Below are 25763 nucleotides of genomic sequence, written 5' to 3' on the forward strand. Positions count from 1 at the left end.
TTATCACAGATGTGCATATCACTTTTCTTAGGCTGTAGGGCTTAAGTGAACAAAATTTTATTAGATCCAAGAGTTATAACAACTATGAAATACAACATCTCACTCTCTTTGGACCCTGGACTTCCGTCTGATTCCAACAGTCCATCAGCCCCCCAAAAGCTTGTATCTCACTAGAAGTCAAAGGAAGAACCCAAAATCACCAAGTGCTTTTATAAAGTAAGACTAGTGCTATGAGGTCAGTTAGGTCTTGCAAAGTGAAGCACCACAACACCTTTACAAGCGTGACACAAACCCTGAGCTGAAGAAAACTGGGATAACTCAAACTGAGCACTAGCACCTTACACATATGTATAATTCTGATTAAACATGGCTGTTTTAATCAGTCATTCTGGAAGCCTGGGAATACAAGCAGCATAAAGCTTCCATCTAGAAACCAAAAAAAAAAACTTTCTAGATAACTAGAACAGGTAGGAATAAAAACTGACATCTCTTCACACTCATAGAAAATCGGCAGGAGGACTTACTCTTGCTTCTAGTTATCCTCTTAGCACTGAGAATTTTTTGGAGTAAATGCTAATTTGAATTTTAAGTTACACCCTCTGAAGCCACCATCTATTACACAGCTCTGTAAAGGACAGCTAACACCTTAAAATGCTACAGCATTAATTATGTACATAAATCACTACACAATGGACACACAGTTAATTTTAATCATTAAATAATTGTTTGCTGTTTTCGTTACAGAGACTTAAGGCTTAATTAAGTACCACAGGAATAGTCTTTCATGTTTTCTGACAGACACTGTCATAGATGAAAGTGTTCAGAGACTTTCTTCCTCCTCCCAATTAGACTTACATCCTCCATAGTCATCCTGCCAATTCAAGGCACTGTAACAAAGTGTGTTAAGAATAACACATGGAGATGAGCATGACAGATCTAGCTACCTGCAGACCCCCACAGCTCTTCCCTTAAAGCCTCTGAGACTCTACTGAGTACTCACTCAAACAACTGAACACTATCATAATACTATTTATGCTGCACATAGTGGAGATATATCTCTTATTTTCCAGCTACTCTGAAATTTTCAAAGACTATCAGAGAGTCTTCCATGATCGAGGCTGCTGTTACATCTCAAATTTAGTGACTTCAGAGATCTACACACTGCCAGAATCTCAACCCCCCACTGCACTGTTCAGGTAATTTATTAAAAAATGTTGCTACTTATCTTGTTAAGGAGTAAAGGATAAAACCATGCAGATACTTCATATATGAAAAAGAGCTCCAACAACAGAAGTAATAGTTAATTTAAAACAAAACAGTGAGACTGTTAAACCAAGGTATGTCCATTTATGACAGCAGTTATGCTCCACAAGTTTTTAAAGCATTATACCGGCTGGTACAATTTGTCATACACAGCAGTATGATAAAGTCTCAGATAAAACTTTTGTCTTCTACCACTAAAAACTTTGCATAAGCATTTAAAAGCTCTCTTGCTCTAGATAATCTGAAATGAATCTTACTTCACTGTTTTGCTAAGATTTAGCTTTTTCACACTCTACTTGTCAACGCAAATCCTTCAGCTGCATCTAAATTCTCTCTTGCAAGAATTATACAAACAGACACATAAAATAGAGGAAATTATTTCTTATTTCACAGTATCATTATTTATTTTATTATTTCATAGCAGTAATATCCATCCAGAGCAACAGACACCAAACAGCAGATGCTAAGGATTCTGGCAAACAAACAAAAGTTATTTCACAGAATATCCTGAGTTGGAAGGGATCATCAAGTCCAGTTCCTGGCCCTGCACAGGACAACACCAGGAATCACAAGCATGTGTCTGAGAGCGCTGTCCAAATGCTTACTGAATTTCTACTACAAAGAGGTTGCTATGCCAGAAACACTTTAATTAATTCAGTTCTGAACTAACAATGAACTCATGAATGTGTGATCCTGACACGCATGTGCACAGATCAGCAATTTATACTAGTGAGTTACTCATCCTCACCTTTAACCCTGGAAGAGTTCAGATAACCTTCAATACACTCTTGCAGGATCTCATCTGTGGCATATGCAGGAGTCTAAGCTTTTCCTCAACCCTCAGATGGAGGAAATGAGAACTGAGTTGTTATTTATTTTCCATATAAGAACGGAACACTTGGGAAATACATTTCATATAATGACACCAAGGCTGAGAAGAACAAAATATGTTTTAAGATACCAATCTATTACAAAACCAATCTACTGAAATTGGTACTAATAGAGTTTATATTTAGGCACATCCATGGATGGTTGAACACAGACAAAGACGAAGTGCAGATGTGAAAGTTCAAACTCAACTGACCAAAGCCAACCATTTGCCTTCCTTAAGAGTTCTACTTAAACACCAAAAGATATAAGAATATTTCTATTATTTTGGGGACTGGTGTATGTATTTACTGAAAGCATCATCTCAGCATGACTGTGTATGAGAGAGTCTCACGAGGCCCTACATTTAGTCTCAAAATGATTCTACTAATATGCTCCATTTATTAGTATAACCTTTTTCTTTTCCCTCGTAGCAACACCAGAATGCTTAACATAGCCTCTGGGTTTCTTTTTAGGTTAACAAATCATTGCTAATAAAAATCAAAAGCAGCTCACAGTTCTGTTGATTGAAAAACCTGTTAAGGCCAAGAAGAGAAAAATAGTTGGCTTCCTTCTTTTTACACTCTTTTCTCTACTAATGAAGTAAAGATCAAACAAAATGTAGAAGTCTAGATACTTACCTTGACAGAAAGTGAGCAGATTAGAATAAGAATATGCAACAGAAGGTAACTTACTGAACAAGATGGTATTTACCTGGACATTTTCCTTACCACAAGGAAGAAATCGTATCCCTTTATGGAAGTCATGAATGAAAACAAACACAATGTGTATCCAAGGGAGAAAAAAAAAAGTGTTTCTTATTTCTTACCCACATCAGAATTAAAAAAAAAAACAGAGAGTGAGAGAGAAATTTGCATATAAGAACAGTATCCGTTAAGATAAATGCCTGTTACAGAAATATGATTCTGATTAAGAATCAGGGTCAGAGGTTGAAGAAATAACAGTGGAACTCTAGGTACATCTGTTCACCCATCTTACCATCTATTTTTCCTCTGCATACCTTCAGACATCATTCAGATCTATGAACACAAGATACAAATCAAAACAAAAAATCTGCAACATGGGAAATTCTCAAGGCAACTGGTTGCAGTCTCATAACTGAGGTAATGGAAAGCTCACGGGAAACACACCGTAGGCAACATCCTGTATTGGTAGGACAAAAGAAAAACAAACAAACCCTAAAGTGCCAAATGAGGTATTTAGCTCTTTCCATCTATAACTTCTGCACTATCCAACTCTACTAGGTGATCTAAATGAGGCTGGTGAAGTGATTAGCAGTGAAAGAGAGAAAGTTGGCATGTAAAATTTCAAAAGTAAGCTTTAGGGTTATTTGCCTACTGTTGGCAATGGGCAGTTTATACTAGTTGGAGCAATCATGACAAATACTTCTTCAAATGCATTGGCTTTCACTGCAGGTATTTGGAAACAACCCAGTAAAATTGAGGCTTGTTAGGCATAGCTGGAGATGGAGTTTACCTCATATTTAGGAAGCTATCTCTATAGCTGTTGAAGTTAGCAACTTAATTTGCTTTGAATTTAAAAACTAAAATTAATGGTAGCAAAAGAAAACAATTTTCAGCTCAATTTCAGCATAATGAACAGGAGCTGCATAGCTAAACAACAAAAGTGTTCTCCATTTTAAGATTACATAGTGAACTTGATTCTCTAGCAGTCTTCAAATGGAATTCCCATTTCAGTCAATTATAGACTGTTTACTTCATTGCTTTTTCAGCCTTTAAACATCACTGGGTTTAACTAATTAAAAAAATAGGCAAGAGTTTGATTAATCAAGTGTATATGCAAAAGCCAATAAATATCAGGATCAAGGAAACCTTTCCAGCAATTTCAAGTGACTTTGCATGATCACATCAATAATGGTCTACCAGGAGAATAAATAAATAAGAGAACAGATATTCTCTAGATACGCATCTTGATGTATGTGCCTACAGTTTTACCACAGAACCTAGCAGGTATCTAGCACTTCTCAAATACAAACCAGTTGTATTTGCAAGCAAAACAGATTAAGTCCTTATATCAGTTTTAAGAAACCAAGACAGAACCCACAAAAACAACAGTAGGATTCATGTCAGCAGGCATCTGTACCTGGGTTAGTTGTTTAGACACCTTTACAGCCCATGCAGAGAAACTGTCATATCTGACGTACGTCTCACAACAAGTGGTGATGCTCACCAGCCACCAAAAACAGAAAGAGTCCTGAATGGTTCAGATGTAGATTTCTAAAATTAGGCAACATCAATTGGGCAGCGACAAGAGAAAAGGGGAGAGAGAAGGACGAGGTGTAGAAGAAATGGTTTTAAATTGCCTTCATTCATGTTCTGAGGACAGTGAGATGTTGCAGGAAAAAGTGATACAACCTAGACACTCAAAACGTCTGCTGTTAAGGCTAGCCAAGGACTGCAGTCAAAACAGGTCTTAAGTACTAGGGACTAAGCTTCTGCCGGGATGTTTGGCCAAACAAATCAAAGACTGAGTGAACAGCACTAACATCTTACTTGGGATAGCTTTCAAGATCACCACTATCCATCTGCCCATGCAGAGAAATCTGTGGGCAGCTTTTAAATCATCTCCTGAAAAGCATTTTAAGGTAAATTGCCACTGATCTTCATTTGTCTTAAAATGCCAAGTTCTAAACTGCATAGGCTCAGGAACTGATTTGCTAACAATTCAGACGTCAAGGCAGGGGGCACAGGCTTATCAACAGGACAGATCTCAATATTAACTAAATCCTAGAGTAGATGATCCTAAGCAGCTAGCAATAGTAAAACATATAAGGGAAGGTGTATTTCCATGCCCTTTGAAGTTTTCAAATATGGGAAACTGGACAACTAAGTCACATGGACAACCACGGCAGAATCTCATGTGGCCTGACACATTAAGAAAAAAACAAACTGTGTCTCTAGTAGAAGGAAGACAGCAATTAGACATGACAGGAAAAACAAACAAACAAAAACCAAACAAACAACTGAAATAATTAAAAAATGCTGAATATAACACATGATCTAAGAGTGACATGGAAGAAAAAAAAAAAAAAAAGAAAAGGAAAAAACCTCTCAGAATTCCAGTTTGCATAAATGACTGACACTAATTATGACAATGACACAAAACTACAATGCATGAAGAAGTATTCATCCTACAAAAATGTTTCACATTAATATAATTAGGCTACATTCATATATCAATAATTGACACCATTTATTTCTTCCAGCTAAGAGAGTTTAAATTACTTCATACAAAATAAAATGAATGTAGGTTACTATGGTGATCAGTATAATTCAGGAATAATTGGTTTATATTTTAAACAAACACAGTTCATTCTTCAATCTGAGGCTCAGAAAACATTGTGAACGCTGAACTTCAGTTTTCCTGCCTACAGTCCATGATGTACTGAGGAAACTATGACCTCTCCAAAGTGATTAATGCATTAAAATGATCTGTCCATGATGTTGAATTATGTACAGAACCATATCATTCTGCCACTGATTTCTGTTGAGTAACAATATTTGAAATTATCAAAAAAGGTATCAAGCAATTTGCCTGTAAATTGATATGATGGCATGTAACTGATCATTTTTTCAGTCAGGGTATTCCAGGCTGTGATCTCACCATTAGGTCTGACTAGTATTAAGATGAGAAACCACTGAAAGGACAGCAAACACCTGTGTCTTGGGGATTGGTTCTTTTCCTTCAGCAAGGGCACTTGCTTCCATGTCTCAGTACAGTACAAGACGATACTGAGCCTTCTTATAATTATGGCATAGGAAGACTGATGCTTAGTTCATTAACTGAAGCCAAACACTAGTGATTTTTTTTCCAGAATTAAAGTGATTCATACCGGCTCATAAAATCTATGTTCATTGGCTGAATGAAAGATGTCAAAATATTTTCACACAAGTAGGGACGGTCAATTATGTGTTATTTCAAAATTTCTGGATTTTCTTCTAGTTTTGAAAGAAAGCATTTTTCCACTTCTGCAAATAAACAGATGCTAGCAATATCATAATTAGTAATTTCTATAGCAGAAGCATCTAAGCTCTCATTACCAATGGATACCAGAAAACTGTACAGAGAAGACATTACAAGCACAGAATCCAGAAAGTCATAAAACAATCCAGTCTGTGATCAGGTATAGAGCATACCGATAAGTATAGATTACAAAAATGGCTCGGGTAGTTTGCAGTATTTTTTTCTGCATTGTAGTTTGTTTTCTAAATAGGGTTTTAAGCAAGCAAAACGTGAAGGGTCTTGAAAAGAATCCGTATGAGGAGCGTTTGAGGGCACCTGGTTTGTTCAGAATTTGAGAAAAGGAGGCTGAGGGGAGACCTCACTGCAGTTACAACCTCCTCATGAGGGGGAAGAGGAGAGGCAGGCACTGATCTCTTCTCTGGAGTTATCAGTGACAGGACCCAAGAGAATGGTCTGAAGTTGTGTCAGGGGAGGTTTAGGTTGGATATTAGAAAAAGGTTCTTCACCCAGAGGGTGGTTGGGCACTGGAACAGGCTCCCCAGGGAGTGGCCACAGCAACAAGCCTGACAGAGTTCATGAAGCATTTGGACGATGCTCTCAGGCACATGGCGGGATTCTTAGGATGTCCTCTGTAGGGTTAGGGATTGGACTTGATCATCCTTGTGGGTCACTTCCAACTCATCATATTATGTGATTCTGTGATAATTCCATTAATATTCCTGTGATGCCATCATAAAATGTTTTGAGATTCTTCAAGATGAAGAGGTCCAGTTAAAATCTGGATGTACGTAGAGAATATATACTTGTGAAGCAAATACGCTTTGCACGTTGGTGCGATACGTATGATGAGAGCACAGCTACAGATCTGCCAAAGGCAGAATGACAGCACAGAGTGCTGGAGCCCTTGGACCAGCCCTTTCCTCAGTACGGACTCATTACCACAGCCTGAGGATGCAGTACTTGATGATTCTCATTCCTCATGCTCCAGATCAGAATCTCCTCTTTGCTTCTATTCACTGTCAATCAAGACACTAAGCTCCCTGTGGAGCATTTTGTTTCATCACTGTCAATTTGAAAGCTATTTACTTTCTCTTTTGTTAAGAGTAAACATCACTTGCAAAATTGCAGCAAAAGAAGGTGTAACAAATAATTTCTCTAACAATCCACTTGATATCAGAATCGTATTTGCAGAACACTTACTTTAAGTTATTAAACTGCAGGATACATTATAGCACTTGGAATCACAGTATATATATATACACCCATGAAGAAAAGAATCTATCCCAAAAGAATCCTTATGTGAGAGATAAATACTGATGAGTAAAGAGTATCTTGCAAAGGATTATATAGACAACACAGAAGTAGATCTCAAATTTCCTGAATTGAGACTACACGCTTTTCCTGTAAACTGTATGATTTATTTCTGCTTCTCCAAGGTACACCTGTAATTCCATTGCAGTTTCCGGGAAGGCCACAGAACTTAGCAAAAAAGAAGCTGTTCAGAATACAAAATACTAATATAAATGTGAAGTTAGCAATGGTTTAATTTAGGATATTATCAAGCAAAACTAGTTTAAAAATATATTCATTCTTATCTGTTAATGTTTACACAGCCTTTACATGTACTCAGCTTATTAAAAAAATTTAAAATAATCAAAATTAATAAGAAAAATATTTCTCCCCTTCTCACTGACTCTTTCCTTTTTTATTTTTCAAAACCCAGAAATCAAACAATCAGAATGACAATATTTTTGCGGCAGAATAATTACTGATTTCTAGACCAGAGGTACTACAGAGAATGCACAAATCTCCATGATACCCCTGAGTGTTAGATGCACTGTAAGAATCTCTCTGAATTATGTGAAAGATATATAAGATCTCACGCTACCAGACAGTTCCCTACTGGGTGCAGATGAGAAGAACATTACTCAAATAGCACTCCCTCCAAAGTCACTGTACTAAATTCTTCTATCTGACTCAATAGTCATCTATTTAAAACTATAGTCCTTGATTAAAATAATCCTTCCAAGTATATTTTTCATCCATTTGTTTTACTGTTTAAAACATATTACTTCTCTAAGCAAACTAGCTAGCCTACACTAGAAGATATGAGTCTGTAAAATTCAAGTTATACTTGACCGTCCTCAGTTTCATTAGAGTTGAACCAACTCCAACATCATAAAGCACCAAGGAGAACAGTCTGACACAGTGACAAAATTAAGCTGTTTTGCATTTTGTAACTGGAGCAAAATTAGATCTTTACCACTCAGTTTGCTAGGGATACTTTCAAATGCAAAGCAAAGTTCTGCATTCATTTGGAAACTGAAATCAAGTCCCTAACACAAATATTTATTTAAAATAGATTCATTTATAAAATTATAGGGAGTACAAAAACACTTTGTTGTGGTTCTCAAACCCAATATGTATCTAAAAGTTTTCACTGCCTTAGCAATACAAGATTTTCTTTTACCAAAAATGTTGGGAAAAAAAAATCATCTAGCATAAATAACGTATCAAATATTACATTCCCTTCCAAACTACTCCCCAAGTACTCTGTAAGTGCAACAGAGCATGAAGAGATCCCTAGACCACAACCACAAAACCTCTTTTTCTCCATATTAACAGACATAACTCCAAAAATTGCACCTTGAGTATGACTGAAATTCAAGGTTACTCCTTGCTGGGAACTCTATGTAACTCTGACACCATACATGACAACTCCCTTTTTATAATATCTGCTGTGTCACCTCCAGAATACGTGACTTCTCCTTTCCATTTGCAAGTGACAAATTGTGGAAGTAATAACCAATAGTGACTCAGCAGCACTGCTTGGCTGCCACCTCAAGAACTGAGGAAATCAATAAGGAGCTTTCATTACTTTCAGTGTGCAAGAAGTCTCGTTTCTGTCATGTTATCTCACACGAACATACTTACATGGTAATTTTTCAGAATGAGTACCAGAAAAGGAAAAGGGTTTCGAAAACAATTACACAAAACAGTCCAAAGTTATACAATAACTACAGTGTAATACTCCTTATAGTATTTGCTATGGAAAGTACAATTAGAATTTTTTAAGCTACTACATTAAATCCTAAGGTAAAAGACACAAACAAACAAACAAAAAACAAACAAGCAAAAAAAAAACCCACCAAACCAACCAAACAGATAAACGTTTCTAAATCCTATCTTCTGCTCAGACAGCACAGTGACTATTATTTTGAAAATACAGGTACACTAAAAGTACACTAAGAGGTGTGAAAAGTTCTTAGCTTATTCTTGCAATCTGGACAGTTATACTACACAGACTTATGCATGTGAATAGCAAGATGGAAAAAAAAACCCTCACACCCAAAGCAAAACTACCGAGATCATGAATGAGCAGAAGGTCAAGTTCCACTAATATGGAAAGCTGCATCAGTACGTGAAAAATTACAGCTCACCACAACACTAACAACTTAAAGAACAATGGCTTCATAGATCTATTCCTCCTTTAAGTAGTCTTTACCTAACCCCTCTGCATATCCTCTTTAGTGTATGCAGGCACTGTATCAGAAAAAGAAAATATGGACAATATTTTGATGTTTATCAAATCATAAGATCTGATACTTGAACCATCAGTCCTCCTTAACTCCACAAAACCACTTCAATCAGTGCATAATACCTCCCTAAATGATTTGATTACTTGGTACCTAAACAGAAGGGTAAGGAGTAAAGGTCTGTGCACTTAATGGCATAGACTATATAATTAGGTAGGAGTTAAGATGCCATTAAAACACAGTGGATTCACATCCAGGTTCTGCTTATTGAGACAGAACTGCTTTTCCAGAAACTGTGATTTGATTCCACAGCATACAAGCTCTTACAAAATAACCTCATACAAAAGTCTTTCACTGAGTTTTGACTAATTTTTCCCAGTGGAGGTATTCTAGATATTTGTATTAGGTCATGTCACAGATGGAAAAGCCTGTGCTAAAAAACTCTTGTGTGGAAGAGAAGAAAGCAGCAGTATTGTTTTGGTCACCTACTGGGAAAGTCTATTGGAAAATACATGCTCAAAATACAAAATTCAGAAATGAAACTGTAAGATCATGGTCTTTGGTTAGGTAAGAAAAATCAAATATTCTTGTTAAGAATCCACTATTCAGATTATTTCAGTTATTTAGGAACCTAAACATGTGATCAAGGCTGCCAGGAAGGACAAGGGTTCTGTTCAGGAAAGACCAAGACCATACAACTTTCTAGGTAGACTTAGTTGAAATTACTACAACAATAAGTAAGATAGCTCCTCCCCTCCACCCTCCAGTAATTTCTTCTGAGGGATGCAAAATATCAAGGCGCTATATTTATGCAAGAGAAACAAAATTAATTTATTTAAGATGAGAAGTAGTGAGGGACCTAATAATCTTCTAATCTCTTTCTGGTTTTTATTAAGAACCAATCTCACCTCGCTTCTTAAACAGGAGTCTGGTGGGTTAAAAGGCATGCTGAGATTTTAAATGAACCTCACCCAAATGAACACTGAATAAGTTATTTTTTCTGTGGGTCCTCCCCCCCCCCCCCAACCCCCTTAATTGTTTTCCAGGTCTACTCAGACTACTGAGTGTACTGAGTATTATAAAAAAAATAAATCTGTTTAATAAAAAATTTCTTTAGGAGTAAAGTCTTTTTACTACCTATTTCTACTCTGTTTGGATGATTAAGAATTAGCCAGGAATTATGCCCTCATTGTTTTGGGAAAATAGCAGAGTTTGTACGGACTAAGCCTCACCAGAGAAGAGTACTTTCTGAAGGATTTTTCTATTGAAAAGATATTAACATTTTAATTTAAATAAGCACATTGTGCTTTGCTACCAATTCTAATCTTCCTTGCAAAACAAAACAAAAATTTTATGGTGTCTTCATATCTTTTTCTTTCATATCCATGGGTAGAAAACACAGGAAATTAAACAGATAGATGGCATCCCCAAATTATTTTAGGAAAAATAATCATTACCCACATTAGTCCATGTATTAGCTATACCTATAAATTTTCTCAGCTGGACTACACAGTTTAGTCTTTTACCAAATCTGTTAGCAATACCGTGCTCACATATACTTTTAGCCACAACATAATTGTATTTAAGCAAATGACAGCAACTGAATAGTTATTAAAAAGTCAGTCTCACAGGAGGCACTAGATGAATTGAGTTCAAGCTCCAAAGACCAAGGTCGCTTATGAATGAGCTTAAATCTGAAACAAATGATCCCCCTGACTTCCATGGAGATAGTTACATGCCTTAGGCCAGATACATGCTTAATTCCCTACTGAGACATTCTCACAGCAAATTCTTGAAGCATCGAAAAATTCCTTCTTCCCAAAGGAAAAACAAGTTTTTTCTAGTACTCTTTGATGCACTAGTAGTGTATTTCCCACAAACTAGTGAACATGCATATATACAAATGAGTAAAAACAGAGAATTAATCTGAATCTATAATGAACTTTAAAAAGATAGATCAAAGGGATAAGTGGTAAATATAAAACATGCTGAATCATCCTTCATATAGACAAGAATGTGAACAGAACAGTAAATGCAGTGACCTAAACCCATATGAGATATCAACATTTCAAATATATTTTTGCAGAGATGAATATAGGGATAATTCATTCCACATTATTAGAAAGTAGACTGATCTCCAAGGACTTGTACTGACTCCATATATATAAATATAAGCTATATTTTTATATATTTATATTTATATATATATATTTATATATTATTATAGTATATAATATATAATTGTGTAATATATAAATATCCAAAATATATTTATAATATATAAATATAAACTATAATTTATAAATACAACTAGCATTAGTAAATAATGATGGTGACTCTTTTGTACAATGTAAGAAACAAAACAGTCTATTGAGAGACAGAATTCTCCATTATTATAGCTGTAAAAATCTATCCAACTTATCTCAGTTGCCTGAACTTTCAAACCTGAAAGCAAGCAAGAATTACTATCTTTGACCTACAGTTTCAAAATATATATTATTACCTGAAAAAGCTGCTACCTGAAATCAAGAACCAACTAAAGGTTGAAAATATACAGGCTGTCTGCATCTCATACCTCAATATGAGATTTGAACAAGAATGTAGAGTAGAAAGAATCCCATCAAAACACAACTCTTCAATAGAAAGCAAACAGAATGAGGTTAAGAGTTAAAGATGAACAAGTAAGGTGAGGGTTTTTTGCACGACACTTTTAAAATGAGCTGAATTTGCAAAAGTAGTATCTTATTTTATAAAGTTGCAATCGTAATAAATCCAAGTGTCACCTAAGGTAACATAAGCTCCTGCATATTTCAGGAAAGTACAGAAAGCTTGGCAGGTAAGAAGAGAGGAAAAGATGTGCAAAATGGGATTGTGGAGGGGGAAGCAAGACAACCTCACTTCTGGTTAAGAAAAAACTGACACAACTGGAAGTGTCTTCGTTTACTTAGAATGGAAAAATATGGGAAATATAAATTCTCCCACTGAAAGAAAGTGAAGTCTTTTCTCTCATCTCCTCTGGCCTTGCCGAGTACCCTTTGCTACCCTTCCGGCACCTGCCACTGAGCTGATTCAGCGGCTCATTGTTCCTGTATTCCAAGAGAAAACCTCAAGAGCTTTTCTTACAGGTTAGACAAGAGTCCAGGCTATTGTGATACTAGATGTACCACATAACATACCTCTCCTTTACTTCTTACTCCACGTTTATTGTGGGTAGCAAGGGGAGCAGCACACACAGCAGGCACACTTGTATTACAGAGGGCCTCTGCTTATGACTCCTGCAGCCTGGAAGATGCACACCACCTGGATTCCTTTCAACCTGTTGATTTCTTTTCAGAATAGAGGGACAGAATAATACCTCTGCTGGTATCTGAAAGCTGAGAGAATTTGAAAAATTATTTTCAGCTGCTTGCCATGTATCATTCTAACCCAAAGATCATTCCAAAGTATGTTATTTTTCCCAGGAGCTAAAGGTGAGATTTTTTTCACACCATTTTCCCTTTTTACCTCTACTCACTTCTTTTCCCTTTTCTATTTACCCTTACTCTTTACTACCTGTGATAACTCAGTGTCAAAGGATCATGACATAGGTTTCCACAAAAATTCAGTACAAAGTAATGCCTTTTGCCTGGTCAAATTCCTTCCACAGCCAAAAGTGCCCCTTCCAGATGCACAGTGATGCAGTCACCACTCCTCCATGTGAGTAACTCCACACAGCTTTGCAGAGCCCATCTGTGTATACAAGCTTGCTGCATTTGCAAGCTGAAGGGTTTTGATTGAAAATCCTCAGAAACAGGAGTTATTTGCATTTAATCCAACACATGCTGACAATAAGATGGTTGAGTAATGTATTTATGTCATTCTAGCTTAAACCCTATAATTTACAAGTACATCACGTCAGTAATGTCATATTAAGAAGTATCAAGAATACTTTTTCCTGAACCCCAATTCTGCAAAAATCTCCAAACAAGTCAAACAAATTAAAGATTAAGTAGGGAAGAAAACAATGAAATTGAACCTTAGAAAAAGAGTTATTTCGTGTTTTATTCATGGAGAAAATGTATTAGAAATACAGAGACTTGTCAAAACTATTTTCTGTGAAATTAACAGCTTTAGGAAAAAGCACAAAAATAATATTACAGCACAACCATACTTTCATTTTATCTACTGCCTGCTTTTCAACCTTCAAATAAGTGTATTTTTACAGTAAATTGGTTTTTTATAAAGAAAAACTTCTGTGAGAAAAAATTGGTCAAGTCAGGAAGCTCTTCAACAGGTTAATCATGGTGCCTGTGCTTTTGACAGTCAGCAAATTCACAATCTAGTATAACAAAGAGATGTTTACTACCAGCAATTCCCGCCCCCCACAACAATTTCTTGGGCCCTAGGGCCACTCTGGTTTTCTTAACCTTTGCAAAGACACTGCTTTAATCCTTTTTCCTAAAACATATGTGAATTATGTTTGCAGGGCTGGAAATACTTCGAAAGGGAAGAAAAAATGAGCACATTATCCAACAAAAAAGCACTACACTTATTTACCATCAAATTTCTGTTTTATTTCCCACCATTCAGCAGTTATTCTGTTACAAGTGTCACTAGCACTCAAAAGCTGAGTGTGAGGAATTAAAGCATTTCAAACACTGAAACAGCTCAAAGGTATGCCTTTGGTTTGTCAGGTACGTTTTACATTTACATACACACCAGTCCTAGGTTCCCACAGGCTACTTTAAGCACGTACTAAGGGCTGAGAGATGCTGTTATGGGGCCACTGCCTCCACCAGCTCTAGGACTGGGGAGATGCCTCCTGCCCTCCAGCCTGAATGATGCTACTGCCACTTGCCCATTTGTAGCTTCAACCTGTAGTGAAAATGAGCTCATATGGCAGAGACACACAGACATGCCCAGGACATTCTCCTAGTTTGCAATGCACTGCTTTCAGAAATATGCTGATCTTTCTTGATTTGTACAGATTTTCAGTTTCACCATTGTTTGTAGTGAAAGAGAAACTTTTCACAGAGCAAGATTCAAGGAGCTCTCAAATTACCCATTCATCAGAATATGTTCTCAAAGTTGAGAAACCTTTACTGGCAATCAACTTTTCACAGACTAATGCACGGTTCAGCAACTCTTTAAATATCAAACTGATAAATGCTTAGTTCTGTGGGGAGAAAAAAGAAAAAGGAAAATTATAGGGATACCCATAGATTCAGTGTAATAACAACTGGTGCATGACTTGCAGATCCATGTATACGTGTGTCATCCATCCTGCAAGGGAACACTGGTTTCTTGTATTCAGAAGCTCATTCTAAATATTTTCAACTGTAACCACACTTTCCTTTAAATCCTAAGTGGAAATAGACTCCCTTTCCTAAATGTTGTAATATTACAACATTACAAAAACAGGAGGAAAAAGAGCCCCAAACCCAATGACAATGAGGTCACGCTCAGTTGGTGCAAAGAATGCACTGTCTTTTGCAGAAGCTCCTGGGGCAGTGGAAAGCAGGTGCTTCGATAAACTTCCATTTGAAAGCTGTTCCTGCACTAAGGGGTTGCATTGAAGATTTTTGATAACTGGCATGTGAGAAGGAAACAGCCAGGCACTATTCACTTTGGGTCAGATTGAACATTCCTAAAATAAGCCTAAGTACAGAAGGTAAAACCAGAAAATTTCTTCAAGGTTACCTTTCAGGGTTTATCTCAACTTGTCCCCTTGGCAAAGACAGTTGTACAATATCCTTCTTAAAACATACTGCAGAAAATAGCTGGGCTGTAAAATCCAAAAGTACTGGCTTCTTCTAGGTGTCTTGGAGAGGACAAAACATTCTCAGCAAGTAAATGTAACCCCCGACATACATCCAAAGCATTTGCTACATATTGATCCCTCCCTCTCCTAAAGCTGAACCTAGGCTGCAATAAATCTCAGGGCTTACTGCCTGCATGCCATTTATTTGTCAATTCCTTCCTCCCTCAAGAGAAGTTGGAGGTAAAAACAAGAAAAAAAAAATCAGCAAAATCCAAATAAAATACAAAGCATTTGACAGAGCCCTCACAGAGATAAAAGAAGGGACAACAGGCTCTCTCATCACAAGAGACTCAGGGAAAGACACAAAACAACAAAGTCACCTAATATTTTCAAATACTACAGCAGACAGGACTCGATCTGTGAGTAATGATGGCGAGTAGGTACACTTTTGAATGATTTAAAAAGTAACTTATATTTAAGCCCAGACTTTAGTTGATTAGTACAACTTGGTTTTTTTCCACATTTTTTCCTCCTGTTATATAAAGAAACTTGGGTTTTGCTTCGGCATTTTCTCAGCAGAAGGAAATAAAAAATAACAGGAGCAGTAACAGGAGCGGACACACCAGCAACAGCAATGGCAGTGTCTGCTCCACTTCCTGGAACGACATATGAAGAGGCACAAAACAGAACATAATTGGCCTCTAAAGACTGTAATGACTCTCGTTATTAATGCAGCTCCATCCCAATGGTATCGTGAGTATCTCTCAAACTTTAACGCCAAATCCCCATGACCACTTTCTAAGTACTACAAGTAAATTAAGTGACTAGCCCATGGTAACACTGGAAATCTGCATCAAAGAATCCAGCTCCACCCTGGAGACCTAGACTAAAGTTTTAACTATCAGACTATCATTCCTTTCTTTACCTAAGAGTGAAGCTACAATGATCCCAGAGATAAATATTTCATAATGTCAAAAGCCATCACTAACTCACACTTTCTAGACACATACAGTTTCAGTCTGACCTTGAAGTAGGAACATTGCAGAAGTTGTATGGAAAGTGAAGTTGGTTTTATATAAACTGAATAACTGCTTTTCTGCAGAATAATTGTGGGATAATAATTGTTCCTCTTAGATGCTTAATCTCTCAAAGGAAACTGAGAAGAAAGAACACGCTCCTCTCAAGTTCTCATCACACCTCCATTTTGGTAAAACATCCAGTCCAGATCTTTGTAAATTCACAAAGCCTGAGAAAAAAAGCAGTATTTGGCATCCTACTTAAACTTTGCCATCTAAAAATGCAGAATTGCTTTATATAGGACGGTATGCTTTGATTTGTCATAATGTTTATTATTGCATTTATTTTCTGCCTGCAGATATTATTAAAGAAGATGTTTCATCTCAATATATGTATAAAATCAAAGGAATGAAGAAAGGCAGTATGCCTAATTTAATTACTGTCCTGGTTCTTTCAGTAAATGATGGTTGAGCATACCAATATGAATAAGTATTTGTAACTAAATGTCACTGTATAATTATGAAAGAGCAGGAAATTGAGATACAGACTCCAATTCTAATTGCTCCATGATAACCATACAAATGCATCTCATTCAAAGTATTCTCTCATGACCCTGGAGTTCAGGACCGTGCTCTTTTGCCCTTCTTGTCTATTTACGAAGAAAAAAAAAATCTCTTGGCATCTAAATTATGATGTGATGGTCTGTGATGCTGCTCTATTTAGCTGAGTAGGATTTACAAGTACATATCATTAATAAAATTTGTAACAGCCAGATAGGAAGCTATCATATATACCCACCATTTGAACATATCATCTCCCCACACCAAAAAAAAAAAAAGAGCTAAAAATCCTAACCAAGTATTTCCCTTGATCCACTGAGAACACACAGCACAGGCCAATTATCTATATCCCAGACATGTTTTAAACATATTCTGAGGCAATCACAGCTAGAAGTTAGTGTTACACTCCTCCTGCAGCTCATGAACTAGGCTTGTTCACAATTTACCTTTTAAAGTAAAATGCACTACAAGAGGTTTAGGATAAAGTTAATTAGGAAGCAGTTCCAGGTTGCGGGATTTGGGGTTTTTATCCTCAATTATTATTGGAAACTGCACCGTCCACTTACATAAATAACAGAACATAAACAGGACTCTCAAAATTCAGTACTTCTTTTCCAGAATAGGGACCAGGATGCTCCAAGATGCTGGCAGACTAACCTTATACAGCCAGTGATTTCTATTCAGCTTCATTCCAATTTAATAATAACTTCTCTAGTCACTATTTCTTCTTCTCTTTGCTTTCAGTAATTCCCACCACCAGAATCCTAACACATGCCTAGCCAAAAGTGTGCAGTGGTTATTTTTGATTAACACAAATATGCTCTTTTTATTTGATAATGCTACCCATTCTTTCACTGCAAAGCCCGCAAAAACCCCTTGCCTCCACGCCCAGTGCTCTTTCAGAAGCTGTAGATCATGTTTAGAATAGTTTAGAAGATGACAAGTTTTATTTCATTCTCTGGACACCTTAAGTCACTCCATTACTGTGCAATATTTATTAAACTATGCTTCAAGGGGAAACGTGTAGCTAAGCAGAATACGTCATTCCCAAAATACAAAAATCCCTTTGTTTCTGACTACTTCTAGCTATGCAGAAACTAGGTGCATTTGACTCTCTGCTCGATACTTCAAAACTATGTGGGAAGTAAGATGTACATGTGAAATCAGGCTGGCCACAGCTCTGCCTTCTGCTGCTCACCTTCTCAACACGAAGTTCGATGGAGGAATTGCAGGCATTTATTCAGCAAGTTTTTTTTCTCTTACAAAATTGAAAACTTATATGAAATTCCCCTTTTAATTGGTATTAGGATATCTATGTAGTGGTGTAATTATTGTAGTGAAATCACACATCAGTTTTTGTTTTGTTCATTATTAGTACTACTTACTTTTTTTTATTATCTTATTGTCCAAAATTTGTACTGACAATGCAAGATGCTAGCAAGTTAAATAATCTATGAACATCTTTTTTGGCAGCGACACAGAGCTCTGTGTTATTTTACAGTCACAAACTTTATTCTGTTCAAAACGTATATATAAACCAAAACGTTTTTACACATTTCAAAAACGAACTGTAAGAGCAGAAAACTAAAATGCAGTTATACTTTAACCTGATCTGATACAACTCCAAAAGGTGGCATTTGGCAATGGCAAAGCTTTCAAAAGAGTTCACGGAGTAGGGTGTTCAATTCCAAATAAAAAGCAAAATATGTCATTGTTTATAAACACAGAAACATAATTTGCTGCCAACAGTACATTAATGAGTAAAGCAATACATTCAGATCACCCAAATATCTAGTATCTAGTTCAAAGCAACTGTCTGATAAAAATACACAGTTAAGATCTTTTTTTTCCTATTCTCTATTTAAAGGTAAGTTAAAACCTCTGAAAAAAATCTGCTTTCCTTGCATTGACAAACACAAATGGATTACACGGGCACTTCATTAAACTCTTGGAGACAAATTCTGCTTGCAAGCAGAACATCTGCTTCGCTAGAAATCTCAGGAAAAACAGTTAGCCAGTGGTATTTGGCCCTTTTGAGTTCCTGTGCTATTGCCACTGTCTTACAAAACTGGATACCATCTATCCAGACAACAGCTGTGCTAATACCAAGGCTCAGTGCCCACTACAGAAACTAATGCCAACTCCAGGTTTCTGACAGGAGCCACCCTCTGGCTGGCTGAGGACTGGCCCTGGAGTCAAAGGCTCCCTGCCACCCCCTCCTCTGCTTCAGGCAGGGCAACAGCCCTTGGTGTCAATGAATCCCAGCTGATCCACCCTAGCCGAGGAGTTGACCTTCAGTGACTCCCTGCCAAAACAAACAGTGCAACTTAAACATTCTTTTATCCCCTTATTACATTTCAAATATGTTTCACATCTGAAAATCAAGTAAATTTATTTCTGGTTTACAGATAGTTTGTAACTATCAGTGTTAATGACCCACCACCACCACTACATTTTTATGCACTTTTTCTGTAATAACATTTGCATTTTTCCCCACTCTAGTCAAAAAAAAAAAACCACCAGAAGACCAAAGGGTTTTCATCTCAGCTCAGCACTCCTACCCTCCATTAAAAAAATTATAAAAATAATTAGTACATTCAATTAATACACACAGGAGGAGCTCCAAACTCACCACAGAATTTTCACACAGCTTGTTCATCATATTCAAAATAACTCAGCTACTACCTAATTAAATTGTTGGTGTAATGACCCAGTGATATTAGTTTGGCTGGATGCTGGCAGCAATTGATCTGCAGGCTAGCTGGATTTAAAAGAAATACAATATAAATTCCTGGTTTTTTCTTTCTAAAAAACAAGTGCCCTGTGTTCTTGTTGGTGAGGCTGCTAATACCTAATGTAGTTATGTTACTAAAAGACCATATTCTGATATGATGAATTACTGTAATTTGACATTTAAATAAGCGTGGTAAAGTTGCGAGTCCTGGTGAAAAACCAAAACACTATTTCTACCTTGCCCTCAGATTCTGCAAAACCCACACAGTAAAATTGTCAAATGACTCTTTCTTTTTTAATACACGTACATATTCGTGTTATGATAGAGTATTCTAGCCCTAGACACTATGTTTGGGATCTCACTAACGAGCACTAAATAAAAACTTCCTAATCCCAACATGTTACAAAGTTAGAGCCCACAGTTTCCAAGAACTTCACTAAGATGTGCCTCTCCCTGCTCATTACTGACAGGGCCAAGTAGACAATATACCACAGCATTGCATTTTAAACATAAAGAACATCTATTTAATAACTATTTTTCTATTTTTTATCAGGTACACATGAGCAAGTGTTACAACATAAGAGTGATACTACTATATCAGAGCTTCATATGCTCATTCCTTTCGGTTATTTAACACAAAGCTACACCAGAACAGGCTCTTCTTTCTCAACATCCACTAATAGAAGAAAATATAGAGAGAGCACATCAGAGCCATTGCCACCATATCAAAAATTACTTTGTCAAGTCACATATGCTCTTCTTCATTCATAAACTTTGAGCAACTACCAAAATACGTATTACCACAGAGTCCGGAACACACTTAAATGTTTCTAACAGACATGATCTTAACTCAGGTTTGATGGAAATGTGCCTGGTTTTGAAAGTGTTTGTTTTTTTAAGAGCTGAATAATATTTAGATGGATTATAAAATACACTTTCATATTTCCACTTTTAATCCATTTTTTTTCAGCAAATAAAACAAATAATTTCATTTCTGAAATATGCTGCTATCCTTCTTGCATACACTGGATCACAGCTTTTCAGCTGAGACTGAGGCATTAAACCCAAAATGGCTGAAGCACTGGCCAAAGACAAATCTCTTCTAAAAGATTCAGCAAGCTACATTATTCAAAACTATTCAGCAAGCATTCAAGCTACAACATGATGGATGCACAGGCCAGTCTGGGTATACAGCTAATCAATATCACCCTCATGAATAGTCACTGCATAGCGTGGAGCCTGATGGGGAGGAGATGGGTACATGTGCTTAATATTCGGTACCACAAGCGGCGCCCCCGACTTCGGCCCGACCACTCGGTACAAATCCCAGCTACACCCAGACAGCTTTGTAGAAAGAGGCAGGGCACAGGTTTTATGACACCTCTGGCAAACACTTAAGAAATTACAAGCCCTTGGATAGTTGTGCTTTTGTGAACTTTTAGAAAAGGCTACTATTTACTGCAGTCCAGATTTAATGACAACACTAACTGTATAAAACCATTTGGTTTTCAACAGGCTACGACACAACACTCGTGATCCAAGCACACAACTCAAGCACATTAATGTGCATTACTTGAATAAATTCCCCCCTGCTTATACCACTGAATATAAAGGTTTTCCTCGTACATTTGACTAATCAATACTTGGAATCAAATTCGTCTTGTTTCAAGAGGGAAAAGGAAAATGAATGAGGTTAAATTAATGCTGTCACTTTCTATAAACCGGCAAGAGTTTCCCGCTACAGAAACCACTAACTTCATTATTTTGCAACAGGAAATCAACGCTGTAGTATATTTTAAAAGTCTAATTTACTAGAGCAATAAAAAGGCACCCTCAAGGCTCATCATGTATGTCATATTATGCTTAGTTTTAAGCATCCCAGCTTAAGAACAGTAGGCAAAACTCTCAGCGAATCAAGTTGATTAGTATTTTGAATTTGTATGCTGTAGTGCTCTCCACTCACTAAGTACTATATAAATATTATTTTATTAAATTTCAAAGCAATTGTGTTAGGTGGGATAATAAAATGTCTCTGTCTTACACTCTTTATCTCAAAAATACAGCCTTTGAAACAGAAGCAAAAGCAGTACATTAAAGCAGTAAACTCACAGTGAGAAGGTCAGAAGTGAGGATACTCTAGACTTCTAAAGCTGTTTTAAGACTAGCAGGGCACAGAAATCTACATCCAAAGGAGAAGCATCTGTCTAAGGTTCGTAAGTATCTCCTTATCTACTGTTGCATGGTTAGAGAAAAAGGTTCGGGACTTTTTTTTTTTTCTAGTACTCATCAGGGTTCATAGAATCTTTTTGCAGGAACCCTATTTCATGAAGATGCTGCTGGAGGGCAACTAGCTCATTAAGGAAAAGCTGAGAGGACAGAATAAGAACACAAGTAAAAAATGAGTTGGAGTAATAAATAAATAAAAACCCAAACACAAACAATGAAAGAGGTAACAGATCTTGGCCTCTTTCTCCTTTCTAACTCTGTATGTTAATTAATAGGGTGTTCCACTTTCTGGAACAATGTCTCCTTGCCTGCCAACTGGCTCCTCGCTCCTCTTCAGAAAACTCCTTAATAGCCATTTCTCCCAGAAATCCTTCTAACAGAATCATATTTTCTATTCATAAATGGTCCCTAAAATTATGGTTGATTGATATGATACAGTTCTTTTGTTAAATTATTATTGTATTGTCAGCTTTGGTATAAAGTCAAAAAGACATATCCTCACCCTGGCAAACACTGGTTCTTTACAACCACAGCAGTTAAAGTGAAAACTATTGTAAATCGTGTCTTAACTAAAAAGTTTCTAAAAAACTAAAGCTCCTTATAGCATTTCAGAGACTTTCTCAATTTGTCATTAACCAACCAACTCTATTTATTAACTGAGGCACTATGCTTCAGAATTGTTATGTTTCAATGACATAGTTTGCTGTGCACAGCCTCCTGAATAGTTTATGATAGTCAAGTTAAAAAATGTGACGTTAGCCCTTGTATTTGTGTCATTTCCCACTGAAGATTTTCATAGGCTTTTCAAGTTTACTTATCCTTGGGTATTCCCTAGTTATCCCTCTGTAACAACCAAAGAAAGAACTGAATTCTTTTACAATTAATCCTCTTCGTATTTCAATGTATTTTTTTAAATACTGATGGGAGCCAAATGAGGCAGACACAAATTGCAATACGGCTCTAGGACTGAGGGCCTTAGCCAAATGAATGCTATAATCAGCATCAGTGTGTAGAACATTAACAGGTTTTTTATTGTACTACAAATAGTCATAGTAGTGTTGATAACTTCGACTTCAAGAAGAGAATAATTTCAATCTTTCCATGCAAGACACAGCATGTTCTATCATATTTTTACACTCAAACACCTTCATTTTGATAACAGACGTAGAAGATTCCTACATGACTTCAGTACGATACATGTGTGCATGTGAGAGACAAAGATCTCTTTCAAGTATCTGAGAAACACAAGGAACTTGTTAGGAAAGTAAACAAATACAGCAACAAAACCACTGAAATACATAAAGCTGACATAACATAGGGCTGAATCTTATATTTGACAGACAGCACATACCAGCAGGGAAAAGAAGGCTCACAAACCCGTATGTCTGATTGTGTTGACTGAATTTTAGTGACGCAAGCCACAGTTAAACTGTCAAGCCCACTGTCTTCAAGAAGCCTTTATAAAGAGTTCAACAAACCTGCTACTAGCAGAAATTATGGAAAATCATTTACTCTTCAGGCCACTCACACACTCAAAGAATGAAATAGCCCCTCCTTTTTTTCAAATTCAATTAGAAAAATATGTTCTACCAGTACTGGCTCATCCTCTGTATGTAATCTGTTGTCCTCTTGTTTCTGAAGGGGGCAAGTCTAAAGATCTTTTAAAAAACATAGTGCGCTTCCCAATTACCTGAAAGAGCTTGTATACATGTTCAGAAACATGATCGCTTTCAATTTGCTGAGTTTATAAAAGTTTAAAGTTTTGCATTACATTAGTTTATATCTTCAACATGCTTGATCACTTCTGTATTCCAGTGCCTATTTAAAAAAATCACATCAGCAATATTTCATAACATATTCTAACTGAAGTAGTTTATAAGAATTCTATTTAGGTATGAATAGAGAGGCCTGTTGAAAAAAATAAGCAAGCCCGAAAGTGAAAATAGAGAATGGATTGACTTGGAATTACTAAAGGATTTTGGTTGAAAAGTCTGAAATCCTGGAAGCGAGCCATAGCTTAACACATGAATCAGAAAAGCAACTTTTAAAAAAAAATGTTTAGCTTATATCAGTATCTAACTCAAAGGTTTTCTGTACTGCAGTGATATGCAAATGCTAAAAAGCTCTGAAAAATCAAGTCTCTTACCTCAAATATCTTAAATTAAAGAGGATGACTTACAATCACACTAACCATTTTGTGCCAGATCCTAACACAAAGACATCAGGTTTTTTGTGTCATCCTATGAAACTATGTCAACTTACACTGTGGCTCTACCCTTCCAACTCTCTTTCTTCCAACCGAATGACTGAAAAACAACAGTGGCAGCTAGGTAAATCCTAAATTTTTTTCAGCTAGATCCATCACCAAACAAATAAATCAAAGAGCAAATATTACTAAGATAAACACAATTGTTTTTAAAGACAATGTGCACACTGCAACATCAGTCTCTACTGCTCAGAATAGGAATGGTCACCATTTCTCAAAGGGCAGTGCAGATCTTTGTTTTAAAAGCATGTCATTTGCTCTGGATAATGAGCCAAGAGGAGAAAGATTATGTGTCATATCACATCTCCATCTTAATTACTTCTCTATCAAGTATAATATCATTTAGGCATTATGATCTCAGTTGTTCCAGAAACTGCTACAAATCTTTGTAATCATACGCTGGACATGGCGTTTCCTTCACTGTTAATTCAGTGCTTGGTAAATATAAAAAAAAGGAGGAAAACACACATGAGGCCAAGTGCAATGGGTCAGGGAAGTTTAGTTATGGAAAATGGTTCTGCCAGTTCATTTATTTCCAAGAGGTCCAGGGAATGAACAAGTCAAAGCTGAAGATGGTACATACCAGCCAGTACACGGCTCAAAAACCCCACTTTCACGTGAGTCTGCAGGAATGGGCACTATTGGCATCTCTGTGGGTGAATGGGCAAACAGGGGTCAGAAAACAGTAAGTAAAAGAGAGGGTGAGAATTATTCCTACTTAAAATAAGAGTAACACAACGGAATACAAACTCAGAACTCTACCTGTGATCAAGTACATGGATGTTTTAAGATTCTCCAAACCCTTTTGCATTGGCAGGACTTTTCATATTCACAGACTAGACACTACACTGCCAAAGGAAATGCAGATTTTCTCAGGTGACACAACTTAGCACGACCTTGCATAATCCTATTATAAAACTGTACTGAACATTCTAAGAATTGATCTTGCTTATTGCTACTAATCAAGGCAGTGTAACAGGGCTTTAACCCACCCATGAGAGAAACTATCAAGTTACACTCACGTATGAAGTCAAGCCTTCTTTATTTGAAGATTATTCTGGCACACACAAAATGTGATGGCAATTATATCAGCAATGCTCTTTTTGTTAATGCCTGGGGTAGGCAGCAGTCACTTCAAGTGTCTAGGAAAACAGATGGGTCTGCCCTTGGTGCTGAAATTCTTAGGTAGCTATAAAAATCAATTCCATTTCATAACTGGCCATACAAAGTCCAAATGCAGTGTAAAGAGCATTTTTTCTGATCAATTACACATTTAGAAATAACACAACAAAGCGCATACTGCTATTCCCCTTCCAAGAAAATAACTCCTTTTTATTTCCAAGTAATTGTACGGAATACATTTACTTTATATTCCCAGAATAACAGTACCGCACTGAAGATGGTCAGTGTTTATCTGACTTACCAGAACGATGGTGATGTTGTTCTTCTAGGAACTCCAGGTCAAGCATTAGGTCATCTTCATCCAACTCACAGGAACCCAAGTTATTCAAAACATCCTAATATATATTTAAAAAAAAAAAAAAAAAAA

At 36.6% G+C, this 25763-nt stretch overlaps 1 protein-coding gene across 1 annotated transcript in view; it reads right to left on the minus strand.

Annotated features, from left to right (window-relative positions):
- CCSER1 (coiled-coil serine rich protein 1) overlaps positions 1-25763 on the minus strand; it is a 337000-nt gene that overhangs the window by 259818 nt on the left and 51419 nt on the right. The window contains exon 3 of the mRNA XM_027897604.1: positions 25638-25731. Coding sequence (XP_027753405.1) covers positions 25638-25731 — 94 coding nt within the window. The remainder of the gene's footprint in view (positions 1-25637; positions 25732-25763) is intronic.

Source organism: Empidonax traillii, unplaced genomic scaffold (genome assembly GCF_003031625.1).
Source record: "Empidonax traillii isolate 1590-97213 ecotype Southwest subspecies unplaced genomic scaffold, ASM303162v1 scaffold552:size469881, whole genome shotgun sequence".
Taxonomy (NCBI): domain Eukaryota; kingdom Metazoa; phylum Chordata; class Aves; order Passeriformes; family Tyrannidae; genus Empidonax; species Empidonax traillii.